At 37.2% G+C, this 20,780-nt stretch overlaps 1 protein-coding gene across 1 annotated transcript in view; it reads left to right on the top strand.

The window, feature by feature from the left end:
• The window catches only part of ADAMTS19 (ADAM metallopeptidase with thrombospondin type 1 motif 19), a 261,766-nt gene that overhangs the window by 203,290 nt on the left and 37,696 nt on the right, over positions 1-20,780 (top strand). The window contains exons 17-19 of the mRNA XM_045998860.1: positions 2,379-2,536; positions 7,031-7,184; positions 19,243-19,378. Of these exons, the coding sequence (XP_045854816.1) occupies positions 2,379-2,536; positions 7,031-7,184; positions 19,243-19,378 (448 nt within the window). The remainder of the gene's footprint in view (positions 1-2,378; positions 2,537-7,030; positions 7,185-19,242; positions 19,379-20,780) is intronic.

Genomic DNA, 20,780 nt, shown 5'->3' with positions numbered 1-20,780 from the left:
AATCTGAAAATACACATACTTAATATTTTATTAAAACATTATGCTTTATGTGCAGTACATGATCTTTTTTGGTAGAAATTAAGATTGATAAGGTAAAATTTCAATAATTTTGTGGCTATGTTACTTATAATAATGGGAATATCAGTCTCAGAAAAATCCCTCAGTGGACCAGAAACACTATAATAAACCATTAATAATTTATTTTCTTAATTTAAATTTTAAAACACAAATGACTAATAAGCAAATGAAAAATGTCTTTAATCTTAGTAGCAAATAAACAAGTTTTTTTTAATTTACATAGTTCATAATTTAATTCCTAGTATTTTTTCCTCACACGTGTTCTTTTGTTAGTCTTTCCCTTTGCATTCTTGTCATACCCACCTGTTTTCTCATCTGAGAAGCCTTATGTCATACCTAACACTTCTTTCACCTGCAACAAGAAGTCATCACATTTTATCAATTTCACTCCTAAATGCCTCTTGATATTTTTCTCCAGTACCTGAATCCAAGCTACCATTACTTTCTGTTGGGTTACAATGATCTCCTGTCTTTGCTATCCAAATTTGCCCCACATGCAGTCCATGTCTATACACTATTGTTCAAAAACTTTCATAGCTTTGTATTTTTTCTTAGGGAAAAAAAGCCCTAAAGGTATGAACAAGGTCCATAAGATCTGGTGATCTCTTACTTCTCCAGCCTCTTCTCATCATGATCCACTTCAGTACATCTGGCGTCCTGCACACTTGCTCTCTGATTCTCACCAAGCTGTGACCTTTAAGACCTTCCCATTTGTAGCTCCCTCAGTCCTGAATGTTCTCTCTCCACTTTCTCTTTTCCCCTGGCTTCCAGCCTCAGGAAATGATGTTGTTCAAAGTTTTTCTTCATTCTTCCCACACAAGTTCCAGCAAACTCCAGTTAGATTATAAATTCCATAAAGCCAGAAAACATATTTATAATTGTTAATTTTGGAAGGGCCAAAGACTTTGAGTATTTCCTACTTTATACCTTATAGGTTAATAAGTAATTATTCAGTCATGATGAAATGTTTTACATGAAAAAGTGGCTTCTAAGAAGATATTCAAAAATGGTACTCTCAGTGACTGTTATGCAAGCCTGTATTGGTGCAACCTTTGTGAAAATCAATTTGAGATTGTTTTTCAGTCTTTAAATGATCTATTTATTTGGCTCTGTAATTCCAAATCTGGGAATCTATCCAAGGGAAATAACCAGATACACATAGAGTTAGTATACAGTGTATTTATCTGAGTATTATCTACAATATAAAAACTGGGAAACCTTCAAATAGTCAATAAATGGAGATTAGCTTTGATGATATTTAAGAAGATTTACTGGCTTAAGTTTTCAAAATATTTTGATAGCATTATGACATAAAAATCCTCATGTAGATGTCTCTTAGAATGAGAATTCACTTATATGGAAGAGCCTAGAAGATTAAATTAGGCAAATAAAATCATTTGAAACAAAGTAAGAAGGAATCATTAGTTTAAAATGGTAATTATGACATCTCACTTCCTTGTCATGAATCTTATTTAAATAGTAGCAGAGATGAGATCAAAGAAAAAAGAAAAAATTCATGTAGGTAAACAAAGTTATTCCGTAAAATCCCGTGTAAGTGAGGGCTGTTTATGGAAGAGAATTAGCATTTATCTTCCATTCTTGTACCCAGCAAATCACAAACATGATGTTCCAGAGTACTGAGTTCTGTTTATAAAACAAACACATTTTATGTTTGAATTGTTTTGTAATGAAAATAAGTCTGTCGTCCTGATTTGTTTGCTAACATGCTTTGTAATGACCTTTCTTTAATCACTTTTTTGGGTGGCATGGGACACACAGAGAATATATAAGATGTAGTGTCAACATCCTTCATAGGATTACCACATAGACAACAGACACACAAAGTCTTTTTTTTTTTTTAAGTTTTTATTCCTAGGTAATCTCTACACCCAAAGTGGAGTTCAAACTCACCACCCCAAGATCAGGAGTCACACTTTCCCGACTGTGCCAGCTGGGTGGACACACATAGTCTTCAGATAATAGTTTGTTAAAGAACAAATCATTATGGGACAGAATATGGGTTACAGATGTCACATGTCCGAAGGAGTTTGGAAGAGGCCACGATAAACGATAAACGTGGTACCATAGCTGTAGATGGTGCCAGGAGGGAAGGCGAGCTGATGGCATGTGCTCCAACTGTGTACTTCCCTATGGAGGAGATGCCTCATGTCTTACACCGGGGAGTGTTAACCTGTTAGCTTAGAAACAAATGAACTGCTTCTATTAAATCATGGGAAGTGGATATTGATTAGTGATGCTAACTTGTTCAGCTGTCATAATATTTTTGAACCTCTTTTCAGCTCTACGAGACGCTGGAAAGCAGTCTATTAATAGTGACTGGAAGATCGAGCACTCAGGAGCTTTCAACTTAGCAGGCACTACTGTCCATTACGTAAGACGAGGCCTCTGGGAGAAGATCTCCGCCAAAGGACCTACTACGTCACCTTTACACCTCCTGGTATGAAGGGATCAACTGATAATATTGCATAATCAGCTTCCATGTCAAAAGCCATTCCCACTGTACCTTCTCTGATCTTTTTTCCAAGTTTGAATTGTCAGGTAGACATTCAAAATCATTGAAGGGGAGGGGCATTTAGGTTTTCATTTTAATGTGTTTTAAATCATGATGTCAAAACCAGAAGTTATTGCAAGAAGAGCAAGACATTTTAGGGAATTAATTCACAGACTCAAAGTAGAAGGGAATTGTCAGGCAATAAGGAGCCCATTTTTTCTAGAAGAGCAGTTTTATCAGCAGTGTCTTCGTGACTCACTAGCAAGAGTGGGTGTCTGTAAAGACAGTGTTATATACTCTGGCAGCTTATAGCATTTCAAGCATCCATGACATGGACATTTTCTGAATCTGCATAAAATGCCTTTGATAAAATGATACCTTCCCTGGGAAAAGCTTTGGTAAACATACCTAACAACACATCCGCTTGCCCTCTTTTGTTTTCTTATTGGATGAATTGATTCCTGCAAAGAAGTATGGAAGTTGGAATCTTTGGGATGATACCCCTTCACTGTGTAGTAGAAGACTAGGTATGAGGCAGAACAGAGAATTAAGGAAGCGGAACAGTGGGGCTCCGTATCCAAGCTACTGGCTGGTTCACGTGCTCTTCTCAACCTTGAACTTTGCAGTCAGCAGTAATGGCTCAGGAGCCTGAGGGCTGACTGCAGGGCTGGCATGTTCCCCATCCTAGTGGCAGAGTCTGAAATTCAGACACTTCAACACCTCCTTAAGTCCACACATAAAAACAACTCTAAAACACGATCAACTGACTGTTTATTTGGAGTGTGGTGTGCCACATTATTTAATATCACTGCACAATTCAAGTTGAATTTGTCTTCAATTGGAGACATCTGTGTTGCTGGTTTAGGAGCCAGAGTTCAAATCATGTGTCAGCCCATTTGCTTTTCCTGCTTTCTGAATGTGACTGCAGATCACCTAGGGTTCTTATTAAAATGCACATTCTGATTCATTTCGTCTGGGAGGGACCCGAGATCTGCATTTCTAACCAGCTCCCAGTTGATGTCACTACTGTTGGCCCAGTGACCACATTTCAGATCACAGTTTTTTATAGAACTGCGTTCGTGGGCCTGACCGACAGGAATGAAGGGAGCAAAGGGAGATGCATGGGAACCTTCTGCTCCAAATCTTCATCATAATGATAATACATCCTATTCACTGAACACTGAGCCAGAGACTGTTCACGAGCATTTTTCATTCATGACAGCATTCAGTCCTCACGGAAACCCTATGTGCTATGTATTATTATTTCTCCAGTGTACAAATTAAAAAAAAAACAAAACTCAGTATGAAAAAGTTAAATAATATGCACAGTGTCTCCCAGGAAGTTATTTAGCTGTGAATAAACCAGGTGTTAATCAGTCCTTTATGCTGCCTCTCCTGACGGAAAGCTCAGATCTAAGTTCTTTACTGCAGACAACGTGGGATCCTAAGTACACACATACTTTCAATAATTGTGTTCTTCATTTCCTCACAGTTCCTTTGGATCCTATTCCTCGATTTGAACTGGAAACTCTACTCTGTGCCTTGTGCCATCTGGAGAAAGAAAAAAAAAAATGACTAAACAAACATTGTATGACCAATATTTGGCTCTTTCCATGATTGGGTCACTTATAATAGCAACATTATCAACAACAAACATATTTTTAAGGATGGGGTTAGCAGAGAAGGCCTTTGGGTGACCTGCCTTATATAAATGTAACCTACATTTTTTTTTTTTTTTTTAATGGAACAAGATGGGAGCTCTTTATGGAGCCTCTAATTCAACATCTTTAAACAGTATGTGAGACCTCAGTGCTGAGCGGGGGAGTCTCCTTGCTGCAGAATCCTTAATCTGACTGGTAATTACCAAGGTTTTTCCTGGAAGCATGAAGCATAATTAAAATCAGTGAACTATGTCTAAAAGAAGGCATCTATGTGACCTGGATTTATTCAGTAATCCAAGGGAAACTGCACTTCTAAGATATTTTTCGTTAATGACTATTACAGATTGAAAGCCGGTGCTGAACTTTGAAAGGCAATACCTTTTGCTGCCATGTTTCACTATGTGCCCCTCCACGGTAACACGGTCACACTTTCCTTCTTGCAGAGCTCTACTGCCAAAGTCGAATGGTTTAAGAAAGAGCTAATGATTTTGTGGCCAATATCTTTATTTGAAGTGGCGTTAGGTATTCAAGGACAATCTAAAGTTCTATCAATGAAAAGGTAGTTTTTTAAGGAAAAATAGACATGTTTTCATTAAGTTAAAGAAGTTGGCAAATAACTATAATTTATGCCCTTTTTATCAATTTAAAAACCTATGTAATAGTCTGGTTATGTCTATAAATGAGATAAGTCAATCTCTGTCTCTCTCTTTTTTAACTTATTTAGCTGGAGGTCATTTATAACTGGCAACATCAAATGAGATATTTAAGGCCAAAATAAGCACTGTGATGTACTTAGAACTAGTACGCCAGTATGTTATGTATATGTGAATTTGAAAACTATTATTTTTATTGTTGATAGTGCTGATTTACAGTTCCATTATATTAGTTCCCAAATTCACATATAAAAATATATATCTTAGCTTTTCTGTTGATACATTGAGCAGAGTATTGAGATAAAGAAGCAAAGAAAACTAAACCTGTGCTCATGTCCTGTTTTCCACACTGAGCATTAACTCTGAATTACCTGTCATTACAACTACCTTGATAGTGGGGTGCCTAGGTGGCTCAGTGGGTTAAGCCTCTGCCTTCGGCTCAGCTCATAATATCAAGGTCCTGGAATTGAGCCCCGCATCGGGCTCTTTGCTCAATGGGGAACTTGCTTCCCCCCTGTCTGCCTCCCTTTCTGCCTACTTGTGATCTCTTTCTCTGTCAAATAAATAAAATCTTTAAAAAAAAAACAAACACTAACTTAATAGAGGTTTATGTCAAACAAACTTCTTTTTTTTATTATTTATTTATTTATTTATTTATTTGAGAGAGAGAGAATGAGAGAGAGAGCACGAGAAGGGGGAGTGTCAGAGGGAGCAGACTCCCTGCCGAGCAGGGAGCCCAATTCGGAACTCAAACCCTGGACTCCAGGATCATGACCTGAGTTGAAGGCAGTTGCTTAACCAACTGAGCCACCCAGGCGCCCAAAGTTCTTGAAAAATTTAACAGAATTTAAATCTAGATATGTTTTTATGCATGATATTATATTACATAGATTGCTTTCCTGAATCCTCAGGTTCATAGAAGTGATGTAGTCCATGGCGTTGTTTGACATGTTTTCTGCAAATGTGTTTATAAAGGAATATACGTTCTCATTTGTTCTTTCATTTAAAATGAATATACTTCAAGCATTTTTTTCTTTCACTTAAAATAGATCTGATTGCAGCACCTGGGTGGCTCAGTGGGTTAAGCCCCTGCCTTCAGCTCAGGTCATGATCCCGGGGTCCTGAGATCCAGCCCTGCATCAGGCTCTCTGCTCAGCGGAGAGCCTGCTTCCCTCTCTCTCTCTGCCTGCCTCTCTGCCTACTTGTGATCTCTCTCTGTCAAATAAATAAATAAAATCTTTAAAAAAATAAAATAAAATACAACTTGTCAAAAAAATAAATAAAAATAAAAATTAAAAAAAAATAGATCTGATTATTGCCCATGCACTCCTAAGCTTGGCCCTGGGTACCAGGGGACAGCAAAACAGACACAGTCCCTGCTATGGGTTAGTGCAGTGTGGCCCAAAGTTCAGTCATTCTCAGATACTTTTCATGTTTTATCGCATTGTTGACATATGTGTACGTAACTGCACCACTGTTAAGTTAGTATTTAACAGTTCATTTGAACATAAATTTCTTTTCAAATGAAATGATCTTTCCTACAAATGGAAAATTGATAATCTTGCCAAAACTGGAAGTTAACAGTAAGCAACATGGAAAAATATTATTGTCCTCTGGTCATTTAGAAGTTCTCTACCTTCTGGAGAGTGAAGTGATTCACACAGCCTTGTACCCTCTTCCTCTACTGATACAGGGACTCACTATCATGGTGCTGTTCTATGAGCGGAAAGGCTACATTTGATGTTAGATTGTGGGTTATATCTTGTTGTTAGATAGGACAGATAATCCTTTCCTCTCTAATAAAGTCATTGTCGACATGTATCATACTTTGGGAAACTCCCTGGTCCATTCATCAACTTGAAAAACCATGACCTGGTATCTCTGACCTCATTCAGGTGGGCTGTTTGTCATGATGACTTTAGCTCAGAGGTTAAATGTGTAACTCCAGTCTTTGCAGAAGTATGTCACTTTGAAGATTTCAGTAATAATGTCACAATTCTACACATAAAAGGAGCATGCACACCATGCAACAAACATTTTAAGGTATCCATATCTTTGGTATTATACTTCACATTGTCTATGCTCTCCTTTAACCTTGCTGCCTTTATCATTTTCACATATTATAGGTGCTGCTATTTCAGGACCAGAATTACGGTCTTCACTATGAATACACTATCCCATCAGACCCTCTTCCAGAGAATCAGAGCTCAAAAGCGCCTGAACCCCTTTTCATGTGGACACACACAGGCTGGGAAGACTGCGATGCCACGTGTGGAGGAGGTGAGGGATTTTCCAGCATTAATCTTATCAAAACAGCAGCTATTTTCTGATTAATCCTTGATAATTCAGGCCCATTTGCAACTCCTTATCTGAAATTCCAAACTCCTTAAAGGATTGGAAACTGAAAGTTTTTTGTGATAAGTGTGGTGCCTAAATGCCTGAACTGTGTATGAATTAAGTTGAAGAAAGTTACAGTTAATCCCATTACTTTGCATAAATATTAATGTATTGGTTTACAGGGACTGCTCAAGGCACCATACAGTATATATGTCCTTTTATATCTACTTTCTGTATTAACTTTTTATTTTTATAAAATCTTCAAAGTTCTAACTTCCAGATACATCTACCACAAGAATTGTAGCTCTGCAGTAAATACGAAGGTGCTATGAAAGAGTAACGTCAGGCTTGCTTCTGTGCCATTTGCATACTTAGTTTGAAAAGACAGAGCACCTGAAGAAGATAATTTAATGCCCCCCTGTTCCTCCATTTTGATTCTTCAAAAGTGTCCATCAGCTATTTTCGGATAAATAGAGATGTATCCTGATATCTCACTCAAAGGTTTTAGATTGTTTTTTGTATTAGAAGTTACCAGGTAAAAAAAACCAAATTGTTTCAGCATAAAACATGAGATTAGCAAATCACTTAATCCTGGAGTCCCAGAGATTAAACAGATTATCACTTACTCTCAGAACCAGTTAGGTCAAGGCAAGATCTCAGGGTGTGGGGCTCCCAGCTTGCCTTTGTATCACATATGTCAGCAGCATAGTACTTCATTTGCGTTTTGCACTTAATAACAGACTTTCTATAGTTCTTGAGTAATCACTTCCTTCTAAAATTATCTTTTAAATATTATATGTATGTATATGTAAAAACACATATGCATATATAATATAAACTAGTTTTATAATATATATGTAACATATTGTATATATGTATACATTTATATTATATTGCACAATATATACATAATAGATACATAATATACATATATATGTTACACATTATATTATATACAAATTTATAATATATAAGTAATATAAACAAACTAGTATATATAGTATATAATATAAGTAATATATAATTATATAATGTATACATATATCATGTATTGTACATATAGTATGCATATATAAGCATTTAATATACACATAATATATAATATATAAGATAACAATATATAATATAAATTAGTATATATAATATATAATATAAACTCATTTATAACACATATAGAACATATGTCTGTGTATATAACAAAAAAACTAGTTTATATTACACACATTATATATTAGGTTTATATTATATATTTATGTATAATATATATTTATATATGTATAATACACATATATGTAATGTTTATATACACATATATAATGTATAATATAATGTGTGTATATATATAATGTGTGTGTATATATATAGTATGTATAATATAAACTAGTTTGTACAGAAGTGGAATATCAGTTTTGTTCTCTAGGCAAAGAAACTATTGATACACATATCCTAAGTGTGCTGTAGCAAGAGGGGGCAAAAGTACACAGTAGACTAGTGTTCAGGGGTGAATATTTGGGGAAAATGAAACAGAAAATATACAGTATAAGTAAGTAACATAGTATAAAATTGTGATGATAAAAATTAAGCAAGAGTAAGAAATAAATATGGGTTGGGAGTTGAGAGGGGGTAGGTGCAGAATATAGTGGTCTGAAAGGTCTCAATGAGGAGATCACACTGATTTAAAATCTGCAGCGAGTGTGGATGGGCACCACCTATGAGGGTATCTGGTGGGAGCGAGTCCCAGGCAAAGGCTCTGAGGCAGGAGTAAAGCAAGGAGTAGTAAGAATGCTAGTATGACCTTCCTTTATTGAGTGATGTGAGATACCATTGGAGGATTTGAATAAAGTAGTGACTTGTTCTGGTTTTGTGTTTTTAAAAGTTATTTCCATTTCTGCATTGAGAGTGGATGGAAAAAAGAAAAGTGAAGAAATAAAGAGATCAGTTAAAAAGTTACTACCGCAGTCTAAGAAAGAGATGATTGTAGTCTGACCCCAATGTTAGCAGAGGAGGTAGGGGAAAGTGGTCAGGTTCTGTATATTTTTGAAAGTAGAACTAACAGAATATGTTGAAAGACTAGATGTGGAGTGTGAGAGAAAGAAAGATGCCAGGGATTGACTGTGATGGTTTTGGCCAAGCAACTGGTAGGATGGAGTCACCATTACCTTACCTAGGAAAACCTGTGGGACAGCAGGATTAGGAAAGAGTTTGATTTCCAACAGAAGTTTGAGATCCCTTTCGGACATCTAAGTGTGATCAAGTATGATCTATAAGTTAGGTATTCAGGAGAGAAGGTCAGAGTCTTGAGATAGAAAATATATGGATGCTATTTTCAAACACTGAGACTAAATCAGGTCACCTAAGAAGTGAGTGAAAAGAGAGAGAAGCTACTAAAGGATTGAGCCTTGGGACTTTCTACCATTTAGACTTCAGAGAGAGAAGAAACCAGCAAAGCAGATTAAAATGAGTAGCCACCAACACAGGAGAGGCAGGCAGAAGAGAATGCTTTCCTATAAAACAAGTGAGAAGAAAGGAATGATCAACTCCATCAAAAGCTATAAAGTCAAAAATAAATGGACTGAAAATTTGACTATTACATTTAAATATATTTATTATATTTTAAAATGTGTTTATTGCATTTAAGTACCTTTATTGTAAGACTTATTTATTTTTTTAGATTACTTATTATATCTAAATATATTTATTATATTTATTATATTTGAAACATAGAGGTCAATGATGAGCTTGTCAAAAATAATTTTAATGAAGTTTTTGGCCCAAAAAGATTAAATGGAGTGGATTCAAAAGAAAATTGAGAGGAGAGTATATAGGACACACTTTGCTCCTGAGGATATAGAGTAATTACAGCAGAAAGATGTCAAAATTACTCTAACAGTTTTAAAAAAGTGTTATCTGTCATCCTTTCCACGGTGACATTTTCAAGGGCCAGGTTTCTCTTGGGCCGCCATATGGCCAAGTGATACAGGAATCCTCTGCTTTCCTGTCTCCTCCTCTTAATCCTCTCATACACCCTCAAAGTCCCATTCTTCAGTGATGCCAGAGGCCATTTGACTTAGGGGGTCCTGCTTCACATCCTCTATCTAAATAAAAAACGAAAACACAAATGGAAACAAACACATTTAAAATGAAAATCTTGGGCGACTAGGTGGTTAGGTTGGTTAAGTGTCTGCCTTCGTCTCAGGTCCTGACCCCAGGGTCCTGAGATAGAACCTAGCATCTAGCTTACTGCCCAGTGAGCCTGCTTCTCCCTCTCCCTGATGCTCCCCCTTCTTGTGCTCTCTCTCTCTCTCTGTCAAATAAATAAATAAAATCTTTAAAAATAAATAGATAAAATGAAAATGAAAATCCATATGGTTAGAATTTTCTCTTTAATATAACTGAGATAAAAAAGACCAGCCGCCATGCAATGGTGGGCTGTGGGGAAATGGAGTGATAAAAAAAGTTGAGTTCTTGGTATAGCACTGAAAGGCAATTATTAAAATCTGTTTGTATTTAAAGTCTAGACAGGAAAATGTTTGCCCCATGAATTTTGTTTGCCTCGTTTTTTTCTTGCTTTTGTAATTGCTGTCTAATAGGAGCTACATGAGACGTAAACATACAGAATTTATCAATCTTCATTTTGAACAAACAAATTTGGGGGATTAACATTTTTTTCCCAAAAATCACATTATTTACAATGTACAATATGTTTTCCAGTTGCCAAACATTAATGAACAGAGGTTTGCTATAAATTCCTTAAGTTCCAGAGTCAGAAGGGCTTTTAGATAGTTTTAAGCATAACCGCTTAATTATTAACACAAGAAAATTTAAATGCATAGAGATAGATTAAGTGACTTCTCAAGGCCACATGCCCAGTGTGGGTAGAGGTCACGTTAGAATCCAGGACTCCTAACTTCAAATCATCTCTCCTCCTCATGCCTCATACTTCCTTCAAGAGTAGCTCAGAGGCTTCATGTCATTTCTTTTCACAAAATAGGGCATGTTCCTTAGAGATCATATAAATTTTATTTGGATTCAGAGAGATGTTTTATTTAATCTGTTTGATAAGAATTTAGATATGTACCCTATTTTTTTATTTCAAATGGGTTATTTTGTAAAATAGTCCTAATTAGACACAACCTTTATATGATTTGCACTTGAATAGACCTTTTCTTTCAAATCTGTTCCATTGTGTTTAGTCAACAGTTTTCAATTATCTCTGACAATGTTAATAGGGTACATATTCCTTTCAGAGCCAAAATATTTTGGGCTTTTGGATATTATTTTCCTTTGCAGTTCATAAATAAAGCGGACGGACAGGATTTCAAGAATCACATCACTTCTAACTTCGTATTGTCCATTTTATAGCCAGAAAGAGCTTTGTAATCTTTCAGCATATACATGAATTAGAGGAAAGTGAGTTCAAAGCACAGAACATTGGAAACAGATTTATACAAAATTTATCTTCAAAAGCAGAGAGGAGTAACGGCACTATTTTTTTGGTAAAGATTTTATTTATTTATTTGACAGAGAGAGAGAGAGAAAGAGTGAGATCACAAGTAGGCAGAGAAGCAGGCAGAGGGGGGAGGCGGAAGCAGGCCCCCTGCTGAGCAGAGAGCCAGACGTGGGGCTTGATCCCAGGACCCTTGGATCATGACCTGAGCTGAAGGCAGAGGCTTAACCCACTGAGCCACCCAGGCACCTCATATCGGCACTATTTTACTTCACAGGACTATATGAAGCAAGAGCAAATAAAATAACACACAGCAATATAAGATTTCAATGTTTGACACGTTATTTTTTTTGGATTCTGTTGTAAGGCATAGACTCCCAGCAATAAGTGGGAAAAATAATTTTTTTTAAAAGATACCTACTGTCATGTAGCTAAATTTTTATTGTAATAATCTTTTACATCAGAATGGCAAACTGTTTTAGAATGAAAAGCTGAACTAAAGTTAATTCACTGCATTTTAATTAGTTTTATTAGTATCAGTTATTATAAGATATGAAAAGCCTTTTAGAAGGAATATTTTTAAATAGCGAAAGGATGTTGATGATCTCAGGAAAATTTTTCCAACAGTATAACAACATATGCAAGCTTTTGGGCACCGTCTTCTCACATTCTAATGATAGTTTTAGAACGATTTGAAAGGATATATATCATTCCTTATTTTAGCATTGGCCATTTAAATTAGTCCTTTTACTTTCAAATGGCTTAAAATGTATTTGGGAAATAAATGTTTATTTTGCATTGGTGCTCTAAAGCATCTGAAAACTCTTTGAAGGGATGTTTTAAATTTATTTTGGCACCTCAGAAGTATGGTTCACCGGATAAAGTTCTTTTTGACATGAAAGACCTGTTTTAAGTGATCTTGGTCTTCAGAGGCATTCGAAACTTATCATTTCATGGTATCTGAGTGTCGTGCGTTGAATTATCATTCCACAGTACGGCACATAGTAACTGTGTTACTCTAGATTTTATTTTGAGCTGGTGGATAGATTAGTGATATAAACCTAGAGTAAGAGCCCCAAAATTCAGTAATCTTTTTTGAAATAAATAAATAGACATGCTTCTAGGAAATCTAAATAGATACAGTTTGAAAGGGGAAGAAATAAGCCAACTTCCCACGTTCTTCGCTTTAGTCCAGACCCAACCAGCTGAAGACTCTCACTTTGTTGGCCTTATGTTGTGATATCCTTTAGACATGGCTTTCCTTGTGCATGAACAGATTCTAAGGAGGATCCAAGCCTTTGGGTCCAAGATGAGGGGACATATCCGAGGGGGACTCACCCCCTATCATTTTGCCAGCACAGTTTGTTTCCATTGTCCATTTAAAAGGCACATTGCAATTGACTACACCATAATAAATGTTATTACCTGATGAAAATGCACGAAAATGTATTTTTTTCTCCACATTATTTCATTTCAGTAATATTTAATTCAGTTTTAAATTCTGCTTTCTTTAATAAGAACATTTTTATATTAATGTGAACTCTTTATAAACTTGAGTTTTAATATGTACATAATTCATTAGCTGAAAATGCCATAGATAACTATCCCCCCTAATTGGTCATTTGATTTACAAATGGTTTTCATCATTTTAGGAAACAGTCTTGAGATGAACCTCTTAGAACAGAAAGCACTTTGTCCTTGACTTACATTCTTGTACTTCACTCATTGATTCCTTTACCTTATATGCATTCACTGTTTCTGAGTGGCCCAATGATGAGTGCTTTCTGCTTTTCGGAGATTCACTGTTCATTTAGTAGGCATCAGCTAATAATAAAATCACTGTGCAGAGTGATATGGGAAGATGAGAAATTATTCCAGGGATATGCATACGTGCAAAGGCGCTGAAGTTTATGAGAATGTTTATTTCTAGGGTTTCAAATATGAGGACCAAGGAATGAGAGATACTTTGGCCATTTTTTCACTTTTTTTATAGAAAGAAGTTGGTGCATGAAGATTCCTGAGTGTTATGCTAGCACTCGAGTGAAATTTGTCTGGAAAGTTATAGGATACTGTTAAACTATCTATGTGCATGAAAATGATAAGGTCAGCTTGGTTTATATATTGGGTGTTGTAAACAATACAAAATAAAAATATTTTCACTAAGAAGGATGAAATAGTCATTTTAACATTAAACCTAAGCCCTGAGGGAAAATTTTTATAGAAATATCATAAAAAGGGCTAAGAACTATATGGCATGCATAATTTTGGAAGACATCCAAGTTAAAAAATATATGCTTAAAAAAACCCTGCATTTTACACGTTTCTAAGAAGTGCTCAGAGAAAAGGCCGTCATCCTCATTAAAAAACAGTTACTTTGGGTTCACTTATTTGCTAGCTATTGTTAGTTTGATAGAAAATAAAGAAATACATAATTTGAGGGAAAATTATAAAGACAAAAGAAAATATATATATATATTTATAGTCTTCATCCTATAGAGGTTCAGAATTTTATTTAAAATTTGCAGTGTCCAGTAAGATAGAGGGGATTTCAATGCTGTCTATTGAAACACTGAACACACTCCCAAGAACATGTTTCTGTATTTATGATGCTAGTTTGAGAAATGTGATCTACATGGCTAAAACATATTTTTATTAAAAATATCCATTTCTTGGGGTTAAATACAGAGCACAGAAAAAAATAACAGCTTTATCTGAGACTGGAAAAGAAGGCACCCCATCTAATATCTAGTCTTCATCAAGTATCTTCAGAGAACAAGGAAAGAGTCAATACATAAAAATCACCCTTCGTTTTCAGATTGTACCCATACTCGGTAATGAGACCAATTGCATAATGGTTATGTTCTTTTATTCCTAATTGTATTCAGAACATCGAAACTGATTTCCCCAATACTGATTTAATGGAAATGACCCTGAGGTGAAGTTAATTGCCCCATAAAGCAAATAATACACTGTCAACAGCATGCAGCTACTCCTGGTTCAGGCAGAAAGCCAGTACTTCGTCACTCTCTGCCCTTCCCTAGGTTCCACAGTATTGGATGCATTGTAAATACTGCTTATTAGATGCTAGAATGGAAATTTCCTGTGTTGGCTGGAACATAAAAATACATAAAAGAAAAAAGTCAAACAATAACTTGTCCATATGGCTTTACAATCTAGTTGTATTTTCATAGGCATGGTGTGGCTGTAGATGGGCAGTAGGTTTCGTCCCCCCAGTTCTGTTGTTTTCATTCAACGAAATTTTTAAAATGTAGAACCAGGCTTATCCTATCAGCTAAAACATGTGTGATGTGAACTTCCTTGCTACACTGTGGATGGAGAAGTCCCAATTCACAATTAGATGCCTCTCTACTTTCTTAGAACACCAAGGTGATTTCTGAAAAGACACAGGTATCTGTGTCTCTTTTGACATATCAACACTTACACTTAAAGGATTTTTTTCAAGAGCTTAATATGTTAGCTCCAGGTTAGTAACCAAAGTTATGTATTTTCATTAAAAAATGCTGTGTAATTAGTCCTGAGTCATTCACCTCATGACTACGTGTATGTTCAGCAAAACGTCTCTGGATAATGTCTGTTAGTGATTTTTTTGTAGTGTAGTTGGCAGGAAAACCACTATTTAAATTAGTTTAGGCAATTCCATCTATAATGCAAAAGAGTGCCTTATGAACTGGAAGGTGTTAAATTAGATGTTAAAGCTAACATTTATATTTGATGAGAATAATGTGTATGTTAATCCTCCTTTAAAGTAGGCATCATCAGAATGTAGAAGTTGTACTTACATCTGTTAACATTATAAAGAATTTGTACAATATCTATTTAGTATGTGTCTTGGGTCATAAGGGAGGACCTGGAATGTAGGAAACTAGGAGGAAGTTAACCAAAATCCTGGTCCCAATTTTTTACACTTAAGTAAATCATTACCTCATGAGGCTGGTTTTTCTCTGTGAAAGAATAAACATAAGTCATGTCTGTTTTTTCTGCAGTTTATTTAAAAATTGAAGTTAGTAGGTATTGAACTTCTTATGCGTAAATTTAATGCCAAACTCCTCCCCTTCTTGACCGACCAGTGAAGAACCTGGGCAGCCCCTAAGTATTTACCCCGGGCATGAAATGTGGCCTCTTCTCTGCCAGTTCCCATCAGCTTGCCTGACTGTGTGGGGTGCACAGAGCAGGGTTAGAGGACTTCCAAGTGGAGATGTTCATTTACGTAAGCAACTGGCCATAAAGTCCTACAATTCAGCCTCCGTTCTCTTTGCCAATCTAGGAAAAGACCTTTTACCTACCTGGCACTCTGTTGTCTTAGTTGAGCTCCCATAGAATAAGTTGCATTGCGCCAGACCTGGAATTATCCAGATAGGGCATAATTGGCCAACATTGTGTTTCCTGTGCTAGGAGATACAACTGAAGATAAAACTAAATGGTTTCAATAACATAGTATGCAATAATCAGAATTATAATTGTTAGTTACTACACACACACGGTGAGGAAGAAAGAAAGGAGGGAGGTAGTCATTTTTTTGTAGGCTACAAATTGTCCTGGGACTGTGCTCCAGTGTTGTTGAGCAGGAAAGGAAGGAAAGGCCCTAAACCTATACCTGTTCTGCCTTCTTCACCCTGTTACTTCTTCCCATCCCCCATTCAGGTCAGAGCAGAAGATACTCAAAAATTATTCAAAGTAGCTCTCTCTCTACATTCTTTCTTTCCTTCTTTCTTGACACCAGCCTTCCTGCTCTGTTAATTAAATGATAGAGTGACCTCTCTGCTACCAACCCAGGCTGTCATATTTGGCACAACCGGCATGAATGCTCTGAGCTTCCTAATTATCACGGCATGACAGTCATCAGACCCTAACTAATGGCCTTGCAGTAGAGACCCAGAAGACTTGTGATTATTTTCCTAATCCTTCATGACCCATCTGGCTTTAAAATTGTTAGTTGATTTAATTACTTCATAATGTCAAACAATCAGTTAAATTAGATTATGAAATCTTATATAGATATTTAGACTCTTGTAGAGAAAGAGAATTAGCACATGTGTAATAGGCTCTTTAGGTGGAAGATAAAAAATCTTGTCAAATAAGTGTACATAAAGTGCCCAGATAAAAATAAATACACCGTGCAAGTCAACATTTTTACCTCCTATAGTCAGAGTTTATCCTAACAAAATAGAAAAGCCATTTTTCTGAAATCTGGTGAAAAATACCAGGAGTCCCATGGCGTTTCTTAGAACATGTCACAATAAACAGGGAATGAGGATTTCTAGAATGTGCTTTCATGAAGGCATACAGGTTGCAAATTACAGCTTTGCACCATTTAATACTAAAAGATGGCATAGTCCTCACTAACAAATTTTTTTTTAATTTTTTATTTATTTCTTATTTTTTATAAGCATATAATGTATTTTTATCCCTAGGGGTACAGGTCTGTGAATCGCCAGGTTTACACACTTCACAGCACTCACCATAGCACATACCCTCCCCAATGGCCATAATCCCACTCCTCCTCTCCCAACTCCCCTCCCCCCAGCAACCCTCAGTTTGTTTTGTGAGATTAAGAGTCACTTATGGTTTGTCTCCCTCCCAATCCCATCTTGTTTCATTTATTCTTCTCCTATCCCCCTAACACCCCATGTTGCATCTACATGCCCTCATATCAGGGAGATCATATGATAGTTGTCTTTCTCCGATTGACTTATTTCACTAAGCATGATAGATACCCTCTAGTTCCATCCACATCATCGCAAATGGCAAGATTTCATTTCTTTTGATGGCTGCATAGTATTCCATTGTGTATATATACCACATCTTCTTTATCCATTCATCTGTTGATGGACATCTAGGTTCTTTCCATAGTTTGGCTATTGTAGACATTGCTGCTATAAACATTCGGGTGCACATGCCTCTTCGGATCACTACGTTTGTATCTTTAGGGTAAATACCCAGTAGTGCAATTGCTGGGTCATAGGGTAGTTCTATTTTCAACATTTTGAGGAACCTCCATGCTGTTTTCCAGAGTGGTTGCAACAGCTTGCATTCCCACCAACAGTGGAGGAGGGTTCCCCTTTCTCCGCATCCTTGTCAGCATCTGTCGTTTCCTGACTTGTTAACTTTAGCCATTCTGACTGGTGTGAGGTGATATCTCATTGTGGTTTTGATTTGTATTTCCCTGATGCCAAGTGATGTGGAGCACTTTTTCATGTGTCTGTTGGCCATCTGGATGTCTTCTTTGCAGAAATGTCTGTTCATGTCCTTTGCCCATTTCTTGATCGGATCATTTGTTCTTTGGGTGTTGAGTTTGCTAAGTTCCTTATAGATTTTGGACACTAGCCCTTTATCTGACATGTCGTTTGCAAATATCTTCTCCCATTCTGTCAGTTGTCTTTTGGTTTTGTTAACTTTTTCCTTTGCTGTGCAAAAGCTTTTGATCTTGATGAAATCCCAATAGTTCATTTTTGCCCTTGCTTCTGTTGCTTTTGGTGATGTTCCTAGGAAGATGTTGCTGCGGCTGAGGTTAAAAAGGTTGCTGCCTGTGTTCTCCTCAAGGATTTTGATGGATTCCTTTCTCACATTGAGGTCCTTCATCCATTTTGAGTCTATTTTCGTGTGTGGTGTAAGGAAGTGGTCCAATTTCATTTTTCTGCATGTGGCTGTCCAATTTTCCCAGCACCATTTATTGAAGAGGCTGTCTTTTTTCCATTGGACATTCTTTCCTGCTTTGTCGAAGATTAGTTGACCATAGCGTTGAGGGTCTACTTCTGGGCTCTCTGTTCTGTTCCATTGATCTGTGTGTCTGTTTTTGTGCCCTTACTAACAAATTTAATTAATGTCTTGGCAACTTATGCTGCCACAATCCCTTGGGAATATAAAACTTGTTCTTTAATTTCTTTTACTTTTTTTAAGATTTATTTGTTTATATTAGAGAGAGAGCGAGCACACACACATGTGCCAGCTGGGGAGGGGCAGAAGGAGAGGGAGTGAGAGAATCTTCAGCAGATTCTCTTCTGAGTGCGGAGCCTGACAAAGGGCTTGATCCCAGGACCTTGAGATCATGACCCTGAAATCAAGAGTTGGACACTTAGGGTGCCCGGGTGGCTCAGTGGGTTAAAGCCTGTGCCTTCTGCTCAGATTATCATCCCAGGGTCCTGGGATTGAGTCCTGCATCGGGCTTTCTGCTCAGCAGAGAGTCTGCTTCCCCTCCTCTCTCTCTCTCTGCCTGTCTCTCTGCCTGCTTGTGATCTCTGTCAAATAAATAAGTAAAATCTTAAAAAAAAAAAAAAGAGTCGGACATTTTACCGACTGAGCTGCCCACTTTCTCTGCCATTTAATTTCTAATGAGGAAAAAATAACCATTTATCTTCCTTAAGCCTAGAGATACATTTTTATGTAAATGATAAGTAATATCTTCATTGATCTAACTTAAAATTCCTTCCGAAGTCTGAAAATTACAACAAGCCTATGCATACCCTCTAAATCATTTGCATAAAGACCTATAATTTCTTTTTGTTTTTGTTTTTGTTTTTGTTTTTCTCTTTGCAGGAGAAAGGAAGACAACGGTGTCTTGCACAAAAATTATGAACAAAAACATCAGCATTGTGGACAGCAAGAAGTGCAAATACTTAACCAAGCCTGAGCCGCAGATTCGCAAGTGCCATGAGCAGCCGTGCCAAACAAGGTAACCGTGTCCCACCCACTGTGAAAGCTCCATGTGGCCACTCAGTTACTAGCGTTCAAAACAGACTCAAAATATTAGCAAACACACTTTTTCCTAAAGACAGTGCAAAGGAGTATGTACCAAAATGCAGGATTTTAGACAGGCAAGATCTAGGAAAGACAGATCATTGCCTGAATGGAAAGAGAATAAAAGCAGCAAGGCAAGCTAGGATTTCCCTCCACCTTCATTGTATTCTCCACAATGTGAAAACAACTAAGTGGGACAGATGAGGCATAATTAAAATTATGTGATAATCTGTTGGTCACTTCTTCAAAAATCTGGTTACAGGTTGAATTTAGCTAGTTGTTCTCCAGTTCTCTGAAATGATGTGTTAGAACTTGCCAAGGATGATATAAACCAAGACTGGCTGGGACCCAGTCCGTCACAGGACACCAAGGACAGTGTCGTCCTCCTGGTTCCCCAGGCTGCCTCCTCACTTTCTCTCCCAGAGCTCCCAGGCTGACTGCCCCATTCCTGACCTCTGCCCGCTGGATTCCCATGCTGGGTCCTAGTTACAGAACAGTCAGCTGTTTTGGTCTCCTTGACTTCCCCATTGAGTATGAGACTACAAAATAGGCAAGAAACTCTTGAGTAGGAAGTAAGACGGGGATGCTGAGCAGCTGAAAATGGTGTAGAAAGAAGACTATGCCTTAGTAACCCGCAGAGTCTAATTTGGAAGTGAGCTAGCGGCAAGACTGTTTGGAGTGGTTCTCATCATAGGGCTCCTTGAAAATCCATGTGCTTCATATAAAAATTAATGGGCTTCAGTGAGACTGACCCCTAGTGTCAAAGGTCCTAAAAGCTTTCAGAGATAGAATGATGAAAAGAGTATGGGCCTGCATTGATTCCTCTGGAATCCAGGGGCAGGGACATCTGTCTGTTGAGTCTTGACACTCAGAGATCTATTGAGGCTCAGTGAGTAAAGCTGTAGTTGTGAGTTCCCAGGGAGCCGCACAAAGATTGAGCTCCCCTCTCACTGGCTCCTGCCTTGGAGTTGCAGTGGATTTACCCGTCCTGCATCTCAGATGTGCAAAGAATCTGTAGCTTTGTGCTGGTCTGTAACTAACAGAATATTCTTTGTGACGCTCCACCACAGTGGGTAAGTATAGAGGGAGGAGGAACAAAGTTGCCAGTTAACTATATTTAAACCATTCTGTCTTAATCTCTTTGGGAATTAGTGTCATCCAGGCTAATGCTGGGTTCTTCTGGCTTCCAGGTCCCCCCTGCCTTCCCCACCTCTGATGTAGCGCTGATCCTGAGTTCCCTTTGTTTCTGGCTTATTGCAAAACTCAGTTTTTAAGCCCTTCAGATCCAGCTCATGCTACGTTAATGAGAGCTTAAAAGAATTTGGAAAATCCTTTCT

The sequence above is a fragment of the Meles meles genome, chromosome 3 (genome assembly GCF_922984935.1).
Source record: "Meles meles chromosome 3, mMelMel3.1 paternal haplotype, whole genome shotgun sequence".
Lineage (NCBI taxonomy): Eukaryota > Metazoa > Chordata > Mammalia > Carnivora > Mustelidae > Meles > Meles meles.
Note: the sequence above shows the minus strand (reverse complement) of the source record. Positions and strands in the feature narration are given on the sequence as shown.